At 34.3% G+C, this 23,824-nt stretch overlaps 1 protein-coding gene across 1 annotated transcript in view; it reads right to left on the reverse strand.

Annotated features, from left to right (window-relative positions):
- Nucleotides 1-16,664: 16,664 nt before the first annotated feature.
- Nucleotides 16,665-23,824, reverse strand: part of LOC102800787 (glutamyl aminopeptidase-like) — a 48,198-nt gene continuing 41,038 nt past the window's right edge. Inside the window, exons 11-20 of the mRNA XM_085493794.1 lie at nucleotides 23,739-23,815; nucleotides 23,410-23,540; nucleotides 22,852-22,907; nucleotides 22,599-22,746; nucleotides 22,418-22,497; nucleotides 21,648-21,749; nucleotides 20,798-20,965; nucleotides 18,251-18,391; nucleotides 17,807-17,888; nucleotides 16,665-17,547 (exon numbers count right to left, since the gene is read on the reverse strand). Coding sequence (XP_085349920.1) covers nucleotides 17,404-17,547; nucleotides 17,807-17,888; nucleotides 18,251-18,391; nucleotides 20,798-20,965; nucleotides 21,648-21,749; nucleotides 22,418-22,497; nucleotides 22,599-22,746; nucleotides 22,852-22,907; nucleotides 23,410-23,540; nucleotides 23,739-23,815 — 1,129 coding nt within the window. The 3' untranslated portion in view covers nucleotides 16,665-17,403. The remainder of the gene's footprint in view (nucleotides 17,548-17,806; nucleotides 17,889-18,250; nucleotides 18,392-20,797; nucleotides 20,966-21,647; nucleotides 21,750-22,417; nucleotides 22,498-22,598; nucleotides 22,747-22,851; nucleotides 22,908-23,409; nucleotides 23,541-23,738; nucleotides 23,816-23,824) is intronic.

The following is a 23,824-nucleotide window of genomic DNA, read 5'->3' on the forward strand; positions in this document are numbered from 1 at the left end:
TTTACTCATATGCATATTAGTAATACCCACAGTTTATTCATATGCATATTAGTAATACCCACAGTTTACTCATATGCATATTAGTAATACCCACAGTTTATTCATATGCATATTAGTAACACTCACAGTTTATTCATATGCATATTAGTAACACCCACAGTTTACTCAAATGCATATTAGTAACACCAGTTTATTCATATGCATATTAGTAACACCAGTTTATTCATATGCATATTAGTAAGACCAGTGTATTCATATGCATATTAGTAACACTCACAGTTTACTCAAATGCATATTAGTAACACCAGTTTATTCATATGCATATTAGTAACACCAGTTTATTCATATGCATATTAGTAAGACCAGTGTATTCATATGCATATTAGTAACACCCACAGTTTATTCATATGCATATTAGTAACACCAGTTTATTCATATGCATATTAGTAACACCAATTTATTCATATGCATATTAGTAACACCAGTTTATTCATATGCATATTAGTAATACCCACAGTTTATTCATATGCATATTAGTAACACCCACAGTTTATTCATATGCATTTTAGTAACACCAGTTTATTCATATGCATATTAGTAATACCCACAGTTTATTCATATGCATATTAGTAACACCAGTTTATTCATATGCATATTAGTAACACCCACAGTTTATTCATATGCATTTTAGTAACACTAGTTTATTCATATGCATATTAGTAACACCAGTGTATTCATATGCATTTTAATAACACCAGTTTATTCATATGCATATTAGTAACACCAGTTTATTCATATGCATACTAGTAACACCAGTTTATTCATATGCATATTAGTAAGACCAGTGTATTCATATGCATATTAGTAACACCCACAGTTTATTTATATGCATATTAGTAACACCAGTTTATTCATATGCATATTAGTAACACCAGTTTATTCATATGCATATTAGTAAGACCAGTATATTCATATGCATATTAGTAACACCCACAGTTTATTCATATGCATATTAGTAACACCAGTTTATTCATATGCATATTAGTAACACCAGTTTATTCATATGCATATTAGTAAGACCAGTGTATTCATATGCATATTAGTAACACCCACAGTTTATTCATATGCATATTAGTAACACCAGTTTATTCATATGCATATTAGTAACACCGGTTTACTCATATGCATATTAGTAACACCCACAGTTTATTCATATGCATATTAGTAACACACACAGTTTATTCATATGCATATTAGTAACACCAGTTTATTCATATGCATATTAGTAAGACCAGTGTATTCATATGCATATTAGTAACACCCACAGTTTATTCATATGCATATTAGTAACACCAGTTTATTCATATGCATATTAGTAACACCGGTTTACTCATATGCATATTAGTAACACCCACAGTTTATTCATATGCATATTAGTAACAACCACAGTTTATTCATATGCATATTAGTAATACCCACAGTTTATTCATATGCATATTAGTAACACACACAGTTTATTCATATGCATATTAGCAATACCCACAGTTTATTTATATGCATATTAGTAACACCAGTTTATTCATATGCATATTAGTAACACACACAGTTTATTCATATGCATATTAGCAATACCCACAGTTTATTCATATACATATTAGTAACACCAGTTTGTTCATATGCATATTAGTAACACCAGTTTATTCATATGCATATTAGTAACACCAGTTTATTTATATGCATATTAGTAACACCAGTTTATTCATATGCATATTAGTAACACCCACAGTTTATTCATATGCATATTAGTAACACCAGTTTATTCATATGCATATTAGTAACACCCACAGTTTATTCATATACATATTAGTAACACCAGTTTATTCATATACATATTAGTAACACCAGTTTATTCATATGCATATTAGTAACACCAGTTTATTCATATACATATTAGTAACACCAGTTTATTCATATGCATATTAGTAACACCAGTTTATTCATATGCATATTAGTAACACCAGTTTATTCATATACATATTAGTAATACCCACAGTTTACACTATACATATTAGTAACACCCACAGTTTATTCATATGCATATTAGTAACACCAGTTTATTTATATGCATATTAGTAACACCAGTTTATTCATATGCATATTAGTAACACCCACAGTTTATTCACATGCATATTAGTAACACCAGTTTATTCATATGCATATTAGTAACACCCACAGTTTATTCATATACATATTAGTAACACCAGTTTATTCATATACATATTAGTAACACCAGTTTATTCATATGCATATTAGTAACACCAGTTTATTCATATGCATATTAGTAAAACCCACAGTTTATTCATATGCATATTAGTAAGACCAGTTTATTCATATGCACATTAGTAACACCCACAGTTTATTCATGTGCATATTAGTAACACCCACAGTTTATTCATATACATATTAGTAACACCAGTTTATTCATATGCATATTAGTAACACCAGTTTATTCATATGCATATTAGTAACACCCACAGTTTATTCATATGCATATTAGTAACACCAGTTTATTCAGATGCATATTAGTAACACCCACAGTTTATTCATATGCATATTAGTAACACCCACAGTTTATTCATATGCATATTAGTAACACTCACAGTTTATTCATATGCATATTAGTAACACCCACAGTTTATTCATATGCATATTAGTAACACCCACAGCTTATTCATATGCATATTAGTAACACTCACAGTTTATTCATATGCATGTTAGTAATACCCACAGATATTCATATGCATATTAGTAATACCCACAGTTTATTCATATGCATATCAGTAATACCCACAGTTTATTCATATGCATATTAGTAATACCCACAGTTTATTCATATGCATATTAGCAATACCCACTGTTTATTCATATGCATATTAGTAACACCCACAGTTTATTCATATGCATATTAGTAAAACCCACAGTTTATTCATATGCATATTAGTAATACCCAAAGTTTATTCATATGCATATTAGTAATACCCACAGTTTATTCATATGCATATTAGTAATACCCACAGTTTATTCATATGCATATTAGTAATAGCCACAGTTTATTCATATGCATATTAGTAATACCCACAGTTTATTCATATGCATATTAGTAATACCCACAGTTTATTCATATGCATATTAGTAATATCCACAGTTTATTCATATGCATATTAGTAGCACTCACAGTTTATTCATATGCATATTAGTAATACCCACAGTTTATTCATATGCATATTAGTAACACTCACAGTTTATTCATATGCATATTAGTAACATCCACAGTTTATTCATATGCATATTAGTAACACCAGTTTATTCATGTGCATATTAGTAACACCCACAGTTTATTCATATGCATTTTTGTAATACCCACAGATATTCATATGCATATTAGTAACACCAGTTTATTCATATGCATATTAGTAATACCCACAGTTTATTCATATGCATATTAGTAACACCAGTTTATTCATATGCATATTAGTAACACCCACAGTTTATTCATATGCATATTAGTAACACCCACAGTTTATTCATATGCATATTAGTAACACTCACAGTTTATTCATATGCATATTAGTAACACCCACAGTTTATTCATATGCATATTAGTAACACCCACAGTTTATTCATATGCATATTAGTAACACTCACAATTTATTCATATGCATATTAGTAATACCCACAGATATTCATATGCATTAGTAATACCCACTGTTTATTCATATGCATATTAGTAATACCCACAGTTTATTCATATGCATATTAGTAATACCCACAGTTTATTCATATGCATATTAGCAATACCCACTGTTTATTCTCATGCATATTAGTAATACCCACAGTTTATTCATATGCATATTAGTAATACCCACAGTTTATTCATATGCATATTAGTAATACCCATAGTTTATTCATATGCATATTAGTAATACCCACAGTTTATTTATATGCATATTAGTAATACCCACAGTTTATTCATGTGCATATTAGTAATACCCACAGTTTATTCATATGCATATTAGTAATACCCACAGTTTATTCATATGCATATTAGTAACACTCACAGTATATTCATATGCATATTAGTAACACCCACAGTTTATTCATATGCATATTAGTAACACCAGTTTATTCATGTGCATATTAGTAACACCCACAGTTTATTCATATGCATATTAGTAACACCAGTTTATTCATATGCATATTAGTAACACCCACAGTTTATTCATATGCATATTAGTAACACCAGTTTATTCATGTGCATATTAGTAACACCCACAGTTTATTCATATGCATATTAGTAACACCAGTTTATTCATATGCATATTAGTAACACCCACAGTTTATTCATATGCATATTAGTAACACCCACAGTTTATTCATATGCATATTAGTAACACTCACAGTTTATTCATATGCATATTAGTAATACCCACAGTTTATTCTCATGCATATTAGTAATACCCACAGTTTATTCATATGCATATTAGTAACACCAGTTTATTCATATGCATATTAGTAACACCAGTTTATTCATATGCATATTAGTAACACCCACAGTTTATTCATATGCATATTAGTAACACTAGTTTATTCATATGCATATTAGTAACACCCACAGTTTATCTTATTCATATACATATTAGTAACACCAGTTTATTCATATGCATATTAGTAACACCAGTTTATTCATATGCATATTAGTAACACCAGTTTATTCATATGCATATTAGTAACACCCACAGTTTATTCATATGCATATTAGTAACACCAGTTTATTCATGTGCATATTAGTAACACCCACAGTTTATTTATATGCATATTAGTAACACCAGTTTATTCATATGCATACTAGTAACACCCACAGTTTATTCATATGCATATTAGTAACACCCACAGTTTATTCATATGCATATTAGTAACACTCACATTTTATTCATATGCATATTAGTAACACCCACAGTTTATTCATATGCATATTAGTAACACCCACAGTTTATTCATATGCATATTAGTAACACTCACAGTTTATTCATATGCATATTAGCAATACCAACTGTTTATTCTCATGCATATTAGTAATACCCACAGTTTATTCATATGCATATTAGTAATACCCACAGTTTATTCATATGCATATTAGTAATACCCATAGTTTATTCATATGCATATTAGTAATACCCACAGTTTATTTATATGCATATTAGTAATACCCACAGTTTATTCATATGCATATTAGTAATACCCACAGTTTATTCATATGCATATTAGTAATACCCACAGTATATTCATATGCATATTAGTAATACCCACAGTTTATTCATATGCATAATAGTAATATCCACAGTTTATTCATATGCATATTAGTAACACTCACAGTTTATTCATATGCATATTAGTAACACCAGTTTATTCATGTGCATATTAGTAACACCCACAGTTTATTTATATGCATATTAGTAACACCAATTTATTCATATGCATATTAGTAACACCCACAGTTTATTCATATGCATATTAGTAACACCCACAGTTTATTCATATGCATATTAGTAACACTCACATTTTATTCATATGCATATTAGTAACACCCACAGTTTATTCATATGCATATTAGTAACACCCACAGTTTATTCATATGCATATTAGTAACACTCACAGTTTATTCATATGCATATTAGTAACACCCACAGTTTATTCATATGCATATTAGTAACACTCACAATTTATTCATATGCATATTAGTAATACCCACAGATATTCATATGCATATTAGTAATACCCACAGTTTATTCATATGCATATTAGTAATAACCACAGTTTATTCATATGCATATTAGTAATACCCACAGTTTATTCATATGCATATTAGCAATACCCACTGTTTATTCTCATGCATATTAGTAATACCCACAGTTTATTCATATGCATATTAGTAATACCCACAGTTTATTCATATGCATATTAGTAATACCCATAGTTTATTCATATGCATATTAGTAATACACACAGTTTATTTATATGCATATTAGTAATACACACAGTTTATTCATATGCATATTAGTAATACCCACAGTTTATTCATATGCATATTAGTAATACCCACAGTTTATTCATATGCATATTAGTAATACCCACAGTATATTCATATGCATATTAGTAATACCCACAGTTTATTCATATGCATAATAGTAATATCCACAGTTTATTCATATGCATATTAGTAACACTCACAGTTTATTCATATGCATATTAGTAATACCCACAGTTTATTCATATGCATAATAGTAACACCCACAGTTTACTCATATGCATATTAGTAACACTCACAGTTTATTCATATGCATATTAGTAACACCCACAGTTTATTCATATGCATATTAGTAACACCAGTTTATTCATATGCATATTAGTAACACCCACAGTTTATTCATATGCATATTAGTAACACCAGTTTATTCATGTGCATATTAGTAACACCCACAGTTTATTCATATGCATATTAGTAACACCAGTTTATTCATATGCATATTAGTAACACCCACAGTTTATTCATATGCATATTAGTAACACCCACAGTTTATTCATATGCATATTAGTAACACTCACAGTTTATTCATATGCATATTAGTAATACCCACAGTTTATTCTCATGCATATTAGTACTACCCACAGTTTATTCATATGCATATTAGTAACACCAGTTTATTCATATGCATATTAGTAACACCAGTTTATTGATATGCATATTAGTAACACTCACAGTTTATTCATATGCATATTAGTAATACCCACAGATATTCATATGCATATTAGTAATACCCACAGTTTATTCATATGCATATTAGTAATACCCACAGTTATTCATATGCATATTAGTAATACCCACAGTTTATTCATATGCATATTAGTAATACACACAGTTTATTCATATGCATATTAGTAATAACCACTGTTTATTCATATACATATTAGTAATACCCACAGTTTATTCATATGCATATTAGTAATACCCACAGTTTATTCATATGCATATTAGTAATACCCACAGTTTATTCATATGCATATTAGTAACACTCACAGTTTATTCATATGCATATTAGTAATACCCACAGTTTATTCATATGCATATTAGTAACACCAGTTTATTCATGTGCATATTAGTAATACCCACAGTTTATTCATATGCATATTAGTAATGCCCACAGTTTATTCATATGCATATTAGTAATACCCACAGTTTATTCATATGCATATAAGTAATACCCACACTTTATTCATATGCATATTAGTAATAACCACAGTTTATTCATATGCATATTAGTAATACCCACAGTTTATTCATATGCATATTAGTAATACCCACAGTTTATTCATATGCATATTAGTAATACCCACAGTTTATTCATATGCATATTAGTAACACTCACAGTTTACTTATATGCATATTAGTAACACCAATTTATTCATATGCATATTAGTAACACCCACAGTTTATTCATATGCATATTAGTAACACCCACAGTTTATTCATATGCATATTAGTAACACTCACATTTTATTCATATGCATATTAGTAACACCCACAGTTTATTCATATGCATATTAGTAACACCCACAGTTTATTCATATGCATATTAGTAACACTCACAGTTTATTCATATGCATATTAGTAACACCCAGTTTATTCATATGCATATTAGTAACACTCACAATTTATTCATATGCATATTAGTAATACCCACAGATATTCATATGCATATTAGTAATACCCACAGTTTATTCATATGCATATTAGTAATACCCACAGTTTATTCATATGCATATTAGTAATACCCACAGTTTATTCATATGCATATTAGCAATACCCACTGTTTATTCTCATGCATATTAGTAATACCCACAGTTTATTCATATGCATATTAGTAATACCCACAGTTTATTCATATGCATATTAGTAATACCCATAGTTTATTCATATGCATATTAGTAATACACACAGTTTATTTATATGCATATTAGTAATACACACAGTTTATTCATATGCATATTAGTAATACCCACAGTTTATTCATATGCATATTAGTAATACCCACACTTTATTCATATGCATATTAGTAATACCCACAGTATATTCATATGCATATTAGTAATACCCACAGTTTATTCATATGCATAATAGTAATATCCACAGTTTATTCATATGCATATTAGTAACACTCACAGTTTATTCATATGCATATTAGTAATACCCACAGTTTATTCATATGCATATTAGTAACACTCACAGTTTATTCATATGCATATTAGTAACACCCACAGTTTATTCATATGCATATTAGTAACACCAGTTTATTCATGTGCATATTAGTAACACCCACAATTTATTCATATGCATATTAGTAACACCAGTTTATTCATATGCATATTAGTAACACCCACAGTTTATTCATATGCATATTAGTAACACCAGTTTATTCATGTGCATATTAGTAACACCCACAGTTTATTCATATGCATATTAGTAACACCAGTTTATTCATATGCATATTAGTAACACCCACAGTTTATTCATATGCATATTAGTAACACCCACAGTTTATTCATATGCATATTAGTAACACTCACAGTTTATTCATATGCATATTAGTAATACCCACAGTTTATTCTCATGCATATTAGTACTACCCACAGTTTATTCATATGCATATTAGTAACACCAGTTTATTCATATGCATATTAGTAACACCAGTTTATTAATATGCATATTAGTAACACCCACAGTTTATTCATATGCATATTAGTAACACTAGTTTATTCATATGCATATTAGTAACACCCACAGTTTATTCATATACATATTAGTAACACCAGTTTATTCATATGCATATTAGTAACACCAGTTTATTCATATGCATATTAGTAACACCAGTTTATTCATATGCATATTAGTAAAACCCACAGTTTATTCATATGCATATTAGTAACACCAGTTTATTCATATGCATATTAGTAACACCAGTTTATTCATGTGCATATTAGTAACACCCACAGCTTATTCATATACATATTAGTAACACCAGTTTATTCATATGCATATTAGTAACACCAGTTTATTCATATGCATATTAGTAACACCAGTTTATTCATATGCATATTAGTAACACCCACAGTTTATTCATATGCATATTAGTAACACCAGTTTATTCATGTGCATATTAGTAACATCCACAGTTTATTTATATGCATATTAGTAACACCAGTTTATTCATATGCATATTAGTAACACCCACAGTTTATTCATATGCATATTAGTAACACCCACAGTTTATTCATATGCATATTAGTAACACTCACATTTTATTCATATGCATATTAGTAATACCCATAGTTTATTCATATGCATATTAGTAATACCCACAGTTTATTCATATGCATATTAGTAATACCCACAGTTATTCATATGCATATTAGTAACACCCACAGTTTATTCATATGCATATTAGTAACACCCACAGTTTATTCATATGTATATTAGTGACACCAGTTTATTCATGTGCATATTTTTGGTTCATGGATATGTAGAACAGTGAATGACACATGTGTTTTCATATACAGATTTGTGAGTGGTTGGCAAAATTTTGGAATTTTAAATGTGGCCAAGCTGGGTTTGAACTTGATACTAACATTCGTGTGGATATAACCGTAACTGTATGAGAGATTTGGTTGGGATACATATCCAAATAAAGACGTTTGAAGAATACACTCATCATTACGTGATATTTATGGAATTTTTTTGCTCAACTTAATGACAAAATATAACTATTGCAGGGGTGGCGAGTTCTGCTCATATAAGGCGCGACCTTACTGGGTCTGGGGGCATGCTCCCCTGGACGAAATTGAAATCTAGACCCTTTGAAAAGCTATTTCTTGCAAATTGAGGGGCACATTTTGCTGACACAAAGGGTTTCAGCTTGATTGGGGGAGGCAACCGCCCCGATACTGCCGCCACTGCATCGATATTTCACGTGTCCCCCGGCCCTAATAAAGAAACTAACAATTCGACAGCCTCTCACTACCGACTCATACAAACAACGCATGTTCACACTTTCTTTTTAGTTTATACGACCGTTTAAAGATAATGGTTTTCAACACATTTTCAATATCACAGTTAGGAAGTCTTTTTTGTGTTGAAAAGTGGATATACGTACACAAAGACGCTTTTATTTCAGCGACGCCTATTTCCTACTCTCAGCGTGGATGGCCGCCGAGATATCGTTGAGGACGAGAGCCTTTCGTTTATTGGGATCCTGTATTGTGTTTCCCTTTAGTAAAATGTTATATTTGTAACTGAAACACAGGGCAAACTCTAAAGACAAAATTATATACCAGATCAGCCATTGGTGGCGCTGGTGTGTGTAAGTCTCGCCATTTTCAAACACGTGTACAAAGACATTTAAACAATTTAAGTCCGGGTGCCTTATCACATCACCGCGAATAATACAGCCACAGAGCATGCACTGATATTGATATTGTTTAGTCCTAGTAACCGTCCATTCTTCGATTTCCAGCCTCTGTCCCCTTTCACACGTATACATGCCGCATATTCTCTACAAAAATTCTCATCAGGCGAACTCTCTCTCTCTCTCTCAAGCTCCCCGACAGTCTACAAGAGTGTCTCTCTGACAAAACTTTTAAATAGGAAATATCCTTACATCCAGGCAATACTGTTTGCCATGATTATGCTATCCAGCCTGGTACCATCAAGATCATCTTTACCCTCAGAGTCGTTGTTGTATGTGGGATTATGTAAGCCATCTGTCATGGCATAATAGTTAAGTATGAATAGAGGATTACCCTACATTCATAGTTATACTCACAAGCAACTATGTGACCCCTCGGTGAAATGGATGTCATTGTTCCAGTGACTGCATGGTTGTTACGATACACCAGTGACAATCACACCATAGCTTTATATCTATGCCAATCCATTATAAAAAAAGACTATGATAAAAATCGCTGGCAATGAGATGATGTCCATTAATGACTTTGATGTCTCCTACACTGCCCCCTGGAAAACTGGCTGTAATGTCGTATATCATTATTTATTACACTGCCTAAGAGTGATAGAACATTCAGCGAAGACACTGACACAAGTACTGGTAGTACCACTACCATGCTGTCACCTCAAATGCCCATGCCACCCACTAACACATCCTGGTGACTTTTCAATGAAAGCCACCTCAAGTATGCGTTCATGTTCAATGTATTGTGTTCCATGTCACAGGCTATGCCACTGCTAGACAGAGTAACAACCACTTCAGCCTGAAGTATGACTTAGTCCGTAGAGTGGAATTGCCATGGAAACCTCAGAAAGTATGGAAACATGAAAAGTTTAAATATATAATATATAATAGTTATATATAATATAACTGAAAACACATGAATTTATTAACATTCGTTTATTATTAACATTCGTTTCTAATATATGACAGTATTTTTTACTTTCCATGTTTCCATAGTTTTCACATTTCGGGTTTTCCACTCTATGGACATCGTCGCTACCAGTTTTACCAGAGATACCAAGGCTTTCTAAAACTCAAAGATCAGGGAGGTTGTGACCAAGGGTGTCTACCAGTAATAAGATTAGCTAAAGAAGTTCTTCACACCTTCAGCAGGCAGCAAGCGACACAATGAAGAAGTTGCCATTTTTATGTGTTAATCAAAGCCCACCTTACAATTGGATGGATGGCAGATTCTTCAGTGCACTCATTTTCCACACCTTACAATTGGATGGATGGCAGATTCTTCAGTGCACTCATTTTCCACACCTTACAATTGGATGGATGGCAGATTCTTCAGTGCACTCATTTTCCACACCTTACAATTGGATGGATGGCAGATTCTTCAGTGCACTCATTTTCCACACCTTACAATTGGATGGATGGCAGATTCTTCAGTGCACTCATTTTCCACACCTTACAATTGGATGGATGGCAGATTCTTCAGATCACTCATTTTCCACACCTACAATTGGATGGATGGCAGATTCTTCAGTGCACTCATTTTCCACACCTTACAATTGGATGGATGGCAGATTCTTCAGTTCACTCATTTTCCACACCTTACAATTGGATGGATGGCAGATTCTTCAGTGCACTCATTTTCCACACCCTACAATTGGATGGATGGCAAATTCTTCAGTGCACTCATTTTCCACACCTTACAATTGGATGGATGGCAGATTCTTCAGTGCACTCATTTTCCACACCTTACAATTGGATGGATGGCAGATTCTTCAGTGCACTCATTTTCCACACCTTACAATTGGATGGATGGCAGATTCTTCAGTGCACTCATTTTCCACACCTTACAATTGGATGGATGGCAGATTCTTCAGTGCACTCATTTTCCACACCTTACAATTGGATGGATGGCAGATTCTTCAGTGCACTCATTTTCCACACCTTACAATTGGATGGATGGCAGATTCTTCAGTTCACTCATTTTCCACACCTTACAATTGGATGGATGGCAGATTCTTCAGTGCACTCATTTTCCACACCTTACAATTGGATGGATGGCAGATTCTTCAGTGCACTCATTTTCCACACCTTACAATTGGATGGATGGCAGATTCTTCAGTTCACTCATTTTCCACACCTTACAATTGGATGGATGGCAGATTCTTCAGTGCACTCATTTTCCACACCTTACAATTGGATGGATGGCAGATTCTTCAGTTCACTCATTTTCCACACCTTACAATTGGATGGATGGCAGTTTCTTCAGTGCACTCATTTTCCACACCTTACAATTGGATGGATGGCAGATTCTTCAGTGCACTCATTTTCCACACCTTACAATTGGATGGATGGCAGATTCTTCAGTTCACTCATTTTCCACACCTTACAATTGGATGGATGGCAGATTCTTCAGTGCACTCATTTACCACACCTTACAATTGGATGGATGGCAAATTCTTCAGTTCACTCATTTTCCACACCTTACAATTGGATGGATGGCAGATTCTTCAGTGCACTCATTTTCCACACCTTGCAATTGGATGGATGGCAGATTCTTCAGTGCACTCATTTTCCACACCTTACAATTGGATGGATGGCAGATTCTTCAGTGCACTCATTTTCCACACCTTACAATTGGATGGATGGCAGATTCTTCAGTGCACTCATTTTCCACACCTTACAATTGGATGGATGGCAGATTCTTCAGTGCACTCATTTTCCACACCTTACAATTGGATGGATGGCAGATTCTTCAGTGCACTCATTTTCCACACCTTACAATTGGATGGATGGCAGATTCTTCAGTGCACTCATTTTCCACACCTTACAATTGGATGGATGGCAGATTCTTCAGTGCACTCATTTTCCACACCTTACAATTGGATGGATGGCAGATTCTTCAGTGCACTCATTTTCCACACCTTACAATTGGATGGATGGCAGATTCTTCAGTGCACTCATTTTCCACACCTTACAATTGGATGGATGGCAAATTCTTCAGTGCACTCATTTTCCACACCTTACAATTGGATGGATGGCAGATTCTTCAGTGCACTCATTTTCCACACCTTACAATTGGATGGATGGCAGATTCTTCAGTTCACTCATTTTCCACACCTTACAATTGGATGGATGGCAGATTCTTCAGTGCACTCATTTTCCACACCTTACAATTGGATGGATGGCAGATTCTTCAGTTCACTCATTTTCCACACCTTACAATTGGATGGATGGCAGATTCTTCAGTTCACTCATTTTCCACACCTTACAATTGGATGGATGGCAGATTCTTCAGTGCACTCATTTTCCACACCTTACAATTGGATGGATGGCAGATTCTTCAGTTCACTCATTTTCCACACCTTACAATTGGATGGATGGCAGATTCTTTAGTGCACTCATTTTCCACACCTTACAATTGGATGGATGGCAGATTCTTCAGTGCACTCATTTTCCACACCTTACAATTGGATGGATGGCAGATTCTTCAGTTCACTCATTTTCCACACCTTACAATTGGATGGATGGCAGATTCTTCAGTGCACTCATTTTCCACACCTTACAATTGGATGGATGGCAGATTCTTCAGTGCACTCATTTTCCACACCTTACAATTGGATGGATGGCAGATTCTTCAGTGCACTCATTTTCCACACCTTACAATTGGATGGATGGCAGATTCTTCAGTGCACTCATTTTCCACACCTTACAATTGGATGGATGGCGGATTCTTCAGTGCACTCATTTTCCACACCTTACAATTGGATGGATGGCAGATTCTTCAGTGCACTCATTTTCCACACCTTACAATTGGATGGATGGCAGATTCTTCAGTGCACTCATTTTACACACCTTACAATTGGATGGATGGCAGATTCTTCAGTGCACTCATTTTACACACCTTACAATTGGATGGATGGCAAATTCTTCAGTGCACTCATTTTCCACACCTTACAATTGGATGGATGGCAGATTCTTCAGTGCACTCATTTTCCACACCTTACAATTGGATGGATGGCAGATTCTTCAGTGCACTCATTTTCCACACCTTACAATTGGATGGATGGCAGATTCTTCAGTGCACTCATTTTCCACACCTTACAATTGGATGGATGGCAGATTCTTCAGTGCACTCATTTTCCACACCTTTCAATTGGATGGATGGCAGGTTCTTCAGTTCACTCATTTTCCACACCTTACAATTGGATGGATGGCAGATTCTTCAGTGTACTCATTTTCCACACCTTACAATTGGATGGATGGCAGATTCTTCAGTTCACTCATTTTCCACACCTTACAATTGGATGGATGGCAGATTCTTCAGTTCACTCATTTTCCACACCTTACAATTGGATGGATGGCAGATTCTTCAGTGCACTCATTTTCCACACCTTACAATTGGATGGATGGCAGATTCTTCAGTGCACTCATTTTCCACACCTTACAATTGGATGGATGGCAGATTCTTCAGTTCACTCATTTTCCACACCTTACAATTGGATGGATGGCAGATTCTTCAGTGCACTCATTTTCCACACCTTACAATTGGATGGATGGCAGATTCTTCAGTTCACTCATTTTCCACACCTTACAATTGGATGGATGGCAGATTCTTCAGTTCACTCATTTTCCACACCTTACAATTGGATGGATGGCAGATTCTTCAGTTCACTCATTTTCCACACCTTACAATTGGATGGATGGCAGATTCTTCAGTGCACTCATTTACCACACCTTACAATTGGATGGATGGCAGATTCTTCAGTGCACTCATTTTCCACACCTTACAATTGGATGGATGGCAGATTCTTCAGTGCACTCATTTTCCACACCTTACAATTGGATGAATGGCAGATTCTTCAGTTCACTCATTTTCCACACCTTACAATTGGATGGATGGCAGATTCTTCAGTGCACTCATTTTCCACACCTTACAATTGGATGGATGGCAGATTCTTCAGTGCCCTCATTTTCCACACCTTACAATTGGATGGATGGCAGATTCTTCAGTGCACTCATTTTCCACACCTTACAATTGGATGGATGGCAGATTCTTCAGTGCACTCATTTTCTACACCTTACAATTGAATGGATGGCAGATTCTTCAGTGCACTCATTTTCCACACCTTACAATTGGATGGATGGCAGATTCTTCAGTGCACTCATTTTCCACACCTTACAATTGGATGGATGGCAGATTCTTCAGTGCACTCATTTTCCACACCTTTCAAATGGATGGATGGCAGATTCTTCAGTGCACTCATTTTCCACACCTTACAATTGTATGGATGGCAGATTCTTCAGTGCACTCATTTTCCACACCTTACAATTGGATGGATGGCAGATTCTTCAGTTCACTCATTTTCCACACCTTGCAATTGGATGGATGGCAGATTCTTCAGTTCACTCATTTTCCACACCTTACAATTGGATGGATGGCAGATTCTTCAGTGCACTCATTTTCCACACCTTACAATTGGATGGATGGCAGATTCTTCAGTTCACTCATTTTCCACACCTTACAATTGGATGGATGGCAGATTCTTCAGTTCACTCATTTTCCACACCTTACAATTGGATGGATGGCAGATTCTTCAGTGCACTCATTTTCCACACCTTACAATTGGATGGATGGCAGATTCTTCAGTTCACTCATTTTCCAAATAACCATAACTCAGCTATTCTCTGAAGAGACTGGCTGCAAAAAAAAATACATCTTCATTTCTGAAAGTTTGGTATTTCCCCTCGATTTGTAGGAATGTGAAAAAAAACGTTTCTCAACTTGCTTTTTTATTTAGTTTCAAGCCGTATTTGAGATGGCAGCCCATATAGTAAATATCGGCATTTGGACGCCAGCCAACTGTACTACCGTATCGTACCATTCTAAACGATTTGCCGGCTTGGGTGGCAACGGAATGACCAAGATTATAACTACATATTGTTTTCACGTGTACCATTTGAATTGCGCATGTCCAACTAGTCCTATAATTTTGGGACAGTGCAACTTAGCGTAACGAGATCGCGTCTATCTCTGATTACTCTCATATATAATGTGACCAACAAGCTCACGCATAACAAAACATCAAAGTTTGGCTTGGATTTAATGATCAAATTTATACATTACAAAAAAAGCCATTTTGCCACATTGAATACTTAAATACGTGATCGTTTTTATATGAACATCGCATTATAATTAATTATCATGTATCGTTGTGAACCAACATTCATTGACACTATATATGCTAATTTGTGGGTACTTGTACTCTGGAGCCATTGCGTAATAACTTAAGCTGTATCAATGATTTAGAGAGTGCTTGAAAGATATTTTATTCTGTGCTCTTCAATTTAATGTAGTGGTTGCTTGGAAATGTTTGACTACGTAAACAAAAATGAGCAGCATTCAAAAGCGTAAAAACTGCACAATTCGCGAATATGCAAGTATACTACCAAAAACCGGTTGAGATGAACACGGATAAGTTCCTTCACAGACCAATTAATTTGTAATTTTGTGATCTCGTGATAATAAGTAGAAATGTTGAAATTGAAATTCTAGATTATATATTATGTATTGTCAGATCATTTCCGCTCTAAAAAGAAATATAACAGAACATATAAGATAAAATGTTACAAAACAAAACATCTGGATAGCGTATTTATCCAGACTATAGTTCAAATATACTAACTTTACAATCACTTTTTACGGGGTATATGCAATGAGTATAAGAAAGCTGATAGAAACACAAAACACCAAAAGCCACAACAAACAACAACGTATATATGGTACAAGCCTTGCAAAAAGTGTTACATGGAAATTACCAACTGATTATACATTAATTGTTAACCAGCTAGTGATTTCATTCTCGTATCTCTTTAACCAGTTGATGTTGCTCTGTACATGTTCCAAGGCCTGTTCTCGTCCTCTGGCTCCGGTTCCTGCCTCTGGATACATATCAAAGAAATGTTGCATCTAAAAATAATTAAGAATACAGATATCAATATATATGCAGCACAAACTCGTTCTGAGCAAAACAAATAATTTTACATAGCAAGCTTTGATTCGGTTATTTATAACCCTCTATGATCACGCGGTAACCTCGTTAAAACACAAATGAACTTGGATCCAAAAGTTTTATTTCTAAATACTGAACAAATATTTCTAAGAAAACATTTATAACGAGAGAGACATATAGTGTTATCAATCAAATACTCAATGCAACAACATTTACCTCCTGTAATTGAAGCTCTGTTGTAAAGGTGTTAGTTACTCCAGGAATTAGACGTCCCAGCAGACGATAATTCAAACCAAACCTAACAAGCAAAAAGTAACACATAATGGGCAAGTCGGTAATCGTTTTAGTTTAAGCAGTTTATTTGTTATTTTACTCTGTTAAAGTACTCTGGTTAAACAGTTCATAAATGAAGTCTTGTAAATACAAAAGGGCCACTTACTTACTTCATCGCACACAAACCACCGGTCTGAAAAACTAGATTTAAGCAGCATCTACCCTATCATCAGTATCATGACATTGTCTATGTCCTTAGCACTATATCATTCAAATATGTGGTGAGATAAATTTGATTTTCAAACTGCTTCTCACTTGGAAATTATAATACTATTGTGTTATAGGTCAATATCTGTATATTGCATTGAAAAAAAGAAGACTATTTACTTGTCTACCATTTTCTGCCAATTAACTCTGACCCAGTCCCATACAACTGCAGTAGCTACAGGATTATTGGCAATGTAATTGACGACAGTGAAGAAATCTTGAGATCGTATGATGTTGTCATCCCAAACATAATCCAAATATCTGTCAATTGAAAAAAATTAACGATATTTATAACAAAACAAGTGAGTACTTACTTGAATGTGGCGATCAATGTTTAACTGAATGTACGAGCAAATGTATGCACTCTCACTTGCAGATTTGATGAAAATCACAATATCATTGACAATAGAACCACTAAAGATGTGTACAAAAACAGTCACTATTTCCACCTTGTTCACAAATCATAAATATATCATACTGTATTACCCTAATATTAGCCACATTTGTTGTGTTTGAGCCAATCCATACAGTAGTCAAAGTATTACCTTGATATTAGCCACATTTGTTGTGTTTGAGCCAATCCATACAGTAATCAAAGTATTACCTTGATATTAGCCACATTTGTTGTGTTTGAGCCAATCCATACAGTAATCAAAGTATTACCTTGATATTAGCCACATTTGTTGTGTTTGAGCCAATCCATACAGTAATCAAAGTATTACCTTGATATTAGCCACATTTGTTGTGTTTGAGCCAATCCATACAGTAATCAAAGTATTACCTTGATATTAGCCACATTTGTTGTGTTTGAGCCAATCCATACAGTAGTCAAAGTATTACCTTGATATTAGCCACATTTGTTGTGTTTGAGCCAATCCATACAGTAATCAAAGTATTACCTTGATATTAGCCACATTTGTTGGGTTTGAGCCAATCCATACAGTAGTCAGAGTATTACCTTGATATTAGCCACATTTGTTGTGTTTGAGCCAATCCATACAGTAGTCAAAGTATTACCTTGATATTAGCCACATTTGTTGTGTTTGAGCCAATCCATACAGTAATCAAAGTATTACCTTGATATTAGCCACATTTGTTGTGTTTGAGCCAATCCATACAGTAATCAAAGTATTACCTTGATATTAGCCACATTTGTTGTGTTTGAGCCAATCCATACAGTAATCAAAGTATTACCTTGATATTAGCCACATTTGTTGGGTTTGAGCCAATCCATACAGTAGTCAGAGTATTACCTTGATATTAGCCACATTTGTTGTGTTTGAGCCAATCCATACAGTAGTCAAAGTATTACCTTGATATTAGCCACATTTGTTGTGTTTGAGCCAATCCATACAGTAGTCAAAGTATTACCTTGATATTAGCCACATTTGTTGTGTTCAAGCCAATCCATACAGTAGTCAAAGTATTACCTTGATATTAGCCACATTTGTTGTGTTCAAGCCAATCCATACAGTAGTCAAAGTATTACCTTGATATTAGCCACATTTGTTGTGTTTGAGCCAATCCATACAGTAGTCAAAGTATTACCTTGATATTAGCCACATTTGTTGTGTTCAAGCCAATCCATACAGTAGTCAAAGTATTACCTTGATATTAGCCACATTTGTTGTGTTTGAGCCAATCCATACAGTAGTCAAGGTATTACCTTGATATTAGCCACATTTTTTGTGTTCAAGCCAATCCACACAGTAATCAAAGTATTACCTTGATATTAGCCACATTTGTTGTGTTCAAGCCAATCCATACAGTAGTCAAAGTATTACCTTGATATTAGCCACATTTGTTGTTTGAGCCAATCCATACAGTAGTCAAGGTATTACCTTGATATTAGCCACATTTTTTGTGTTCAAGCCAATCCACACAGTAATCAAAGTATTACCTTGATATTAGCCACATTTGTTGTGTTCAAGCCAATCCATACAGTAGTCAAAGTATTACCTTGATATTAGCCACATTTGTTGTGTTTGAGCCAATCCATTCAGTAGTCAAAGTATTACCTTGATATTAGCCACATTTGTTGTGTTTGAGCCAATTCATACAGTAGTCAGAGTATTACCTTGATATTAGCCACATTTGTTGGGTTTGAGCCAATCCATACAGTAGTCAAAGTATTACCTTGATATTAGCCACATTTGTTGGGTTTGAGCCAATCCATACAGTAGTCAAAGTATTACCTTGATATTAGCCACATTTGTTGTGTTTGAGCTAATCCATACAGTAGTCAGAGTATTACCTTGATATTAGCCACATTTGTTGTGTTTGAGCCAATCCATACAGTAGTCAAAGTATTACCTTGATATTAGCCACATTTGTTGTGTTTGAGCCAATCCATACAGTAGTCAGAGTATTACCTTGATATTAGCCACATTTGTTGGGTTTGAGCCAATCCATACAGTAGTCAAGGTATTACCTTGATATTAGCCACATTTGTTGTGTTTGAGCCAATCCATACAGTAGTCAAAGTATTACCTTGATATTAGCCACATTTGTTGTGTTTGAGCCAATCCATACAGTAGTCAAAGTATTACCTTGATATTAGCCACATTTGCTGTGTTTGAGCCAATCCATACAGTAGTCAGAGTATTACCTTGATATTAGCCACATTTGTTGTGTTTGAGCCAATCCATACAGTAGTCAAACTATTACCTTGATATTAGCCACATTTGCTGTGTTTGGGCCAATCCATACAGTAGTCGAGTCCTTTCATTTGCTTGCTGCTCATCTTTGTATCGCTGTAACATCAATTCCCAATCTTTTTTATCACCACTTTCAATCCCATATCTATACACCAGAGTACGGAAATCACTGGGAACACTACGGACAATAGAATTCGGGAATTATCCATATGTGAATAAATATATTATCTAATTAATCTACAAATGCCAAATATCAAATTCTGAAAGGTACATTTAATATTAGTAGTAATATCCAGATTCTTTGTTTGGTCATGTAAGTATTAAGATTTCTGGTTACCAATTTAAGTATTCAGGTTCCAGGTTCAGTAAAATAAATATACAGATCCAGAGTTTTCAGATTCAGATTCCAGGTTTTAGTATTCAGATTCCAGGTACGTATGATTAGTATGCTTATAACACATCTTGTAGAAAAGATAACATAAATTATCCATCTGTAAAACACCGTACTGACGTGTCCTTATTTGGACAATGTGTGTGATATCTACGTCACAATCAATCGAACAGTTTCAACAGTAGCAACGTAACGCGTTACTGAAATAGAATCACGTGACTGAATGCAAACGTTCGCACAGACATGAACACTTTTCACTGTCATTTCAGGCTGTTATACTAGTATCTCACTATATTATAAGTACAAGCAGAGCAGGAAAATATGTGAACTCAGGCAGTACGGGATCACATTGATTTCCGCTACATGTCAGACAATACGATTCACGTACTGTCTTTATACTCAATTTGCGGTATTGTCGTAATGACCTGATAATATATATCAATGTCACTGTCTCACTACCACAACTTACCTTTCGTTATTCTTCCACTTCTCAAAATAGTCCAAGGCCGCTTCTAAGCAGTCTGCATGGCCATTACCACATGCAAGAGACAGTATGTTACCACGTAGATATCTAGCAAGTAAACAAACAAAGAGAGTAGATTAGCATAATTTGGTGGCCCTTGAAGTAGCACAATTTATTTCATTAGTCAAAGCAGAGTTTCTGATTAATCCCCTCTATCAGGGTCAATAATACAATATCATTCAAGGATATATCTACTATTTAAACATTGGCATAGGAAATGTACCTAACAGCCCCATTTGAAACTTTCGGATAACGACACAAGATACAATACTTGACCACAGAAAGGGGAGATTATATGCTACCTTCACATTATGGAATCTTAACCCGTGCCGACAATTTTAATCCTTTGTGTTTGCAGGGTGATTTACAGCATTTGCGTTAACGTTAGTGACCCACTTTGCTCATGCCGAAATCATGCCCTCATTCGTCGATCTGTTAGTTGATCAAAACATGGCAAAAGAAGTATACAAAGAACCATTTTTTCACGTCGATGCAGCATTGCAAAATGATGCAGCATTTCGGTTCGTGCCGAGCGTTAAGGCAGCAAATCTCGGCATGTGTCGGTCCAGAGCATCTTTGGGGACCGAGATCGAGTTATTCCGACACTTGCTGACTCGGGACCGAGTCTCGGCACGCGCTGTGATCTCTAACGTGAACGCCACTATATAGAGGAAGGTAAAAGCAATACCACGGTAAGGTCAATCTTGATAACTTACTTTGTAAGATGTCCATCATCATCGTTTTCCACAAATTTAAGTTCATTATAGATCGACTTCACTTGTTGTTGTATATAGTTCTGATACAAAGAATACATGTCATATGTATATTACAATTTTAATGCTTTTGACTTGGTTGCTATCCGTTGAAAAAAACTCATTATAATAGAGATCTACTCACTCTCCAATTGCCATACGCTTGTCGGTGATACAACAAAACTGACAAATCGTTAAAGATATCAGTTATAGTATCCCAGGGTACAAAATCCTCTTCATTTTCAAGATATCGTGTCAGATCCAATGCAATGCTATAATTAACATATCCAGCCCTGTGGAGTAAACGACAACACAAACAAACACAGATGTCACTCTTTGCACGAGGCTACAAAGGAACAGCTAACAACGAATTAACAAATCGACCAATAAAATATTACCATGCCAGATTGAATGCGTCGTTCAATAAACCTGCTCTATCACCAGCGGACAGCGCCTATGAAATAAACGTTTATTATTATTGTAAAGGGTATACTGTGTATTAACTAATAATATGATATTTATTTATCTAGGTCAATGTGATAGGTTTGAGAAATTTGGGTGCATGCAAAAATCTAATGTAGTATATGTATTATATGTAGTATTAGGAGTGTCAATGAATTTGAACAATAATGGAATAAATTCGAACACAACATTAATGTTGACATACCATCATTTTTCCATAATTGATTAATTGTTTAGGGATTTCAAAGAAATAGATCCTGGAAAGGGTCTGACACGTTCAAATAAACAGAGTTTATATTATTCTTGTTTTTTGGTTTTCATGAACTTTATAACGAGAACTGCAAAAGTGCACCAACTTCATGACAGTGTTTGTAAATGTCGATGATGGATTGCTATATCTTATCCCTGACAACATAAAGATTGTCAGATTATATTCTGGACTATATATTATACTGTAAAACGCCAATAGTCTCAGCATAACACATAGTACCTACCATATGATATTCACGTAACTGTTTCACTAACGCTATCCAGTTTTCTTCATCATAATTAACACGGTATACACCTGTCTGATTGACATTAGCTTTGATCCAAGTAGAATTATCAGACGGCCACTCAAAAATAGCTGCATCAAAATAAATCAAATTACGTAAAAATGTGCGATTCTGGCAGTGTGTGGAAATAATAAAAATACCTTATAAGGAAATACAATTGTTTTGAATATCATTAGCTCGCAACCTATGAAACAATATTGTACTTTCTGGCAAATTTTGCACAAATGATTAAAGAAAAGTTAATATTAATGTTTTAGTTAATATTTGACCTTCGCTCCTGTCCATCCATTCGTAGGCATATTCTCCATTTTCAGATTGGTAATCGAATCGGACATACCATTCATAGCTGTAAGAC

The sequence above is a fragment of the Saccoglossus kowalevskii genome, chromosome 19 (genome assembly GCF_978046115.1).
Source record: "Saccoglossus kowalevskii chromosome 19, keSacKowa6.1, whole genome shotgun sequence".
Lineage (NCBI taxonomy): Eukaryota > Metazoa > Hemichordata > Enteropneusta > Harrimaniidae > Saccoglossus > Saccoglossus kowalevskii.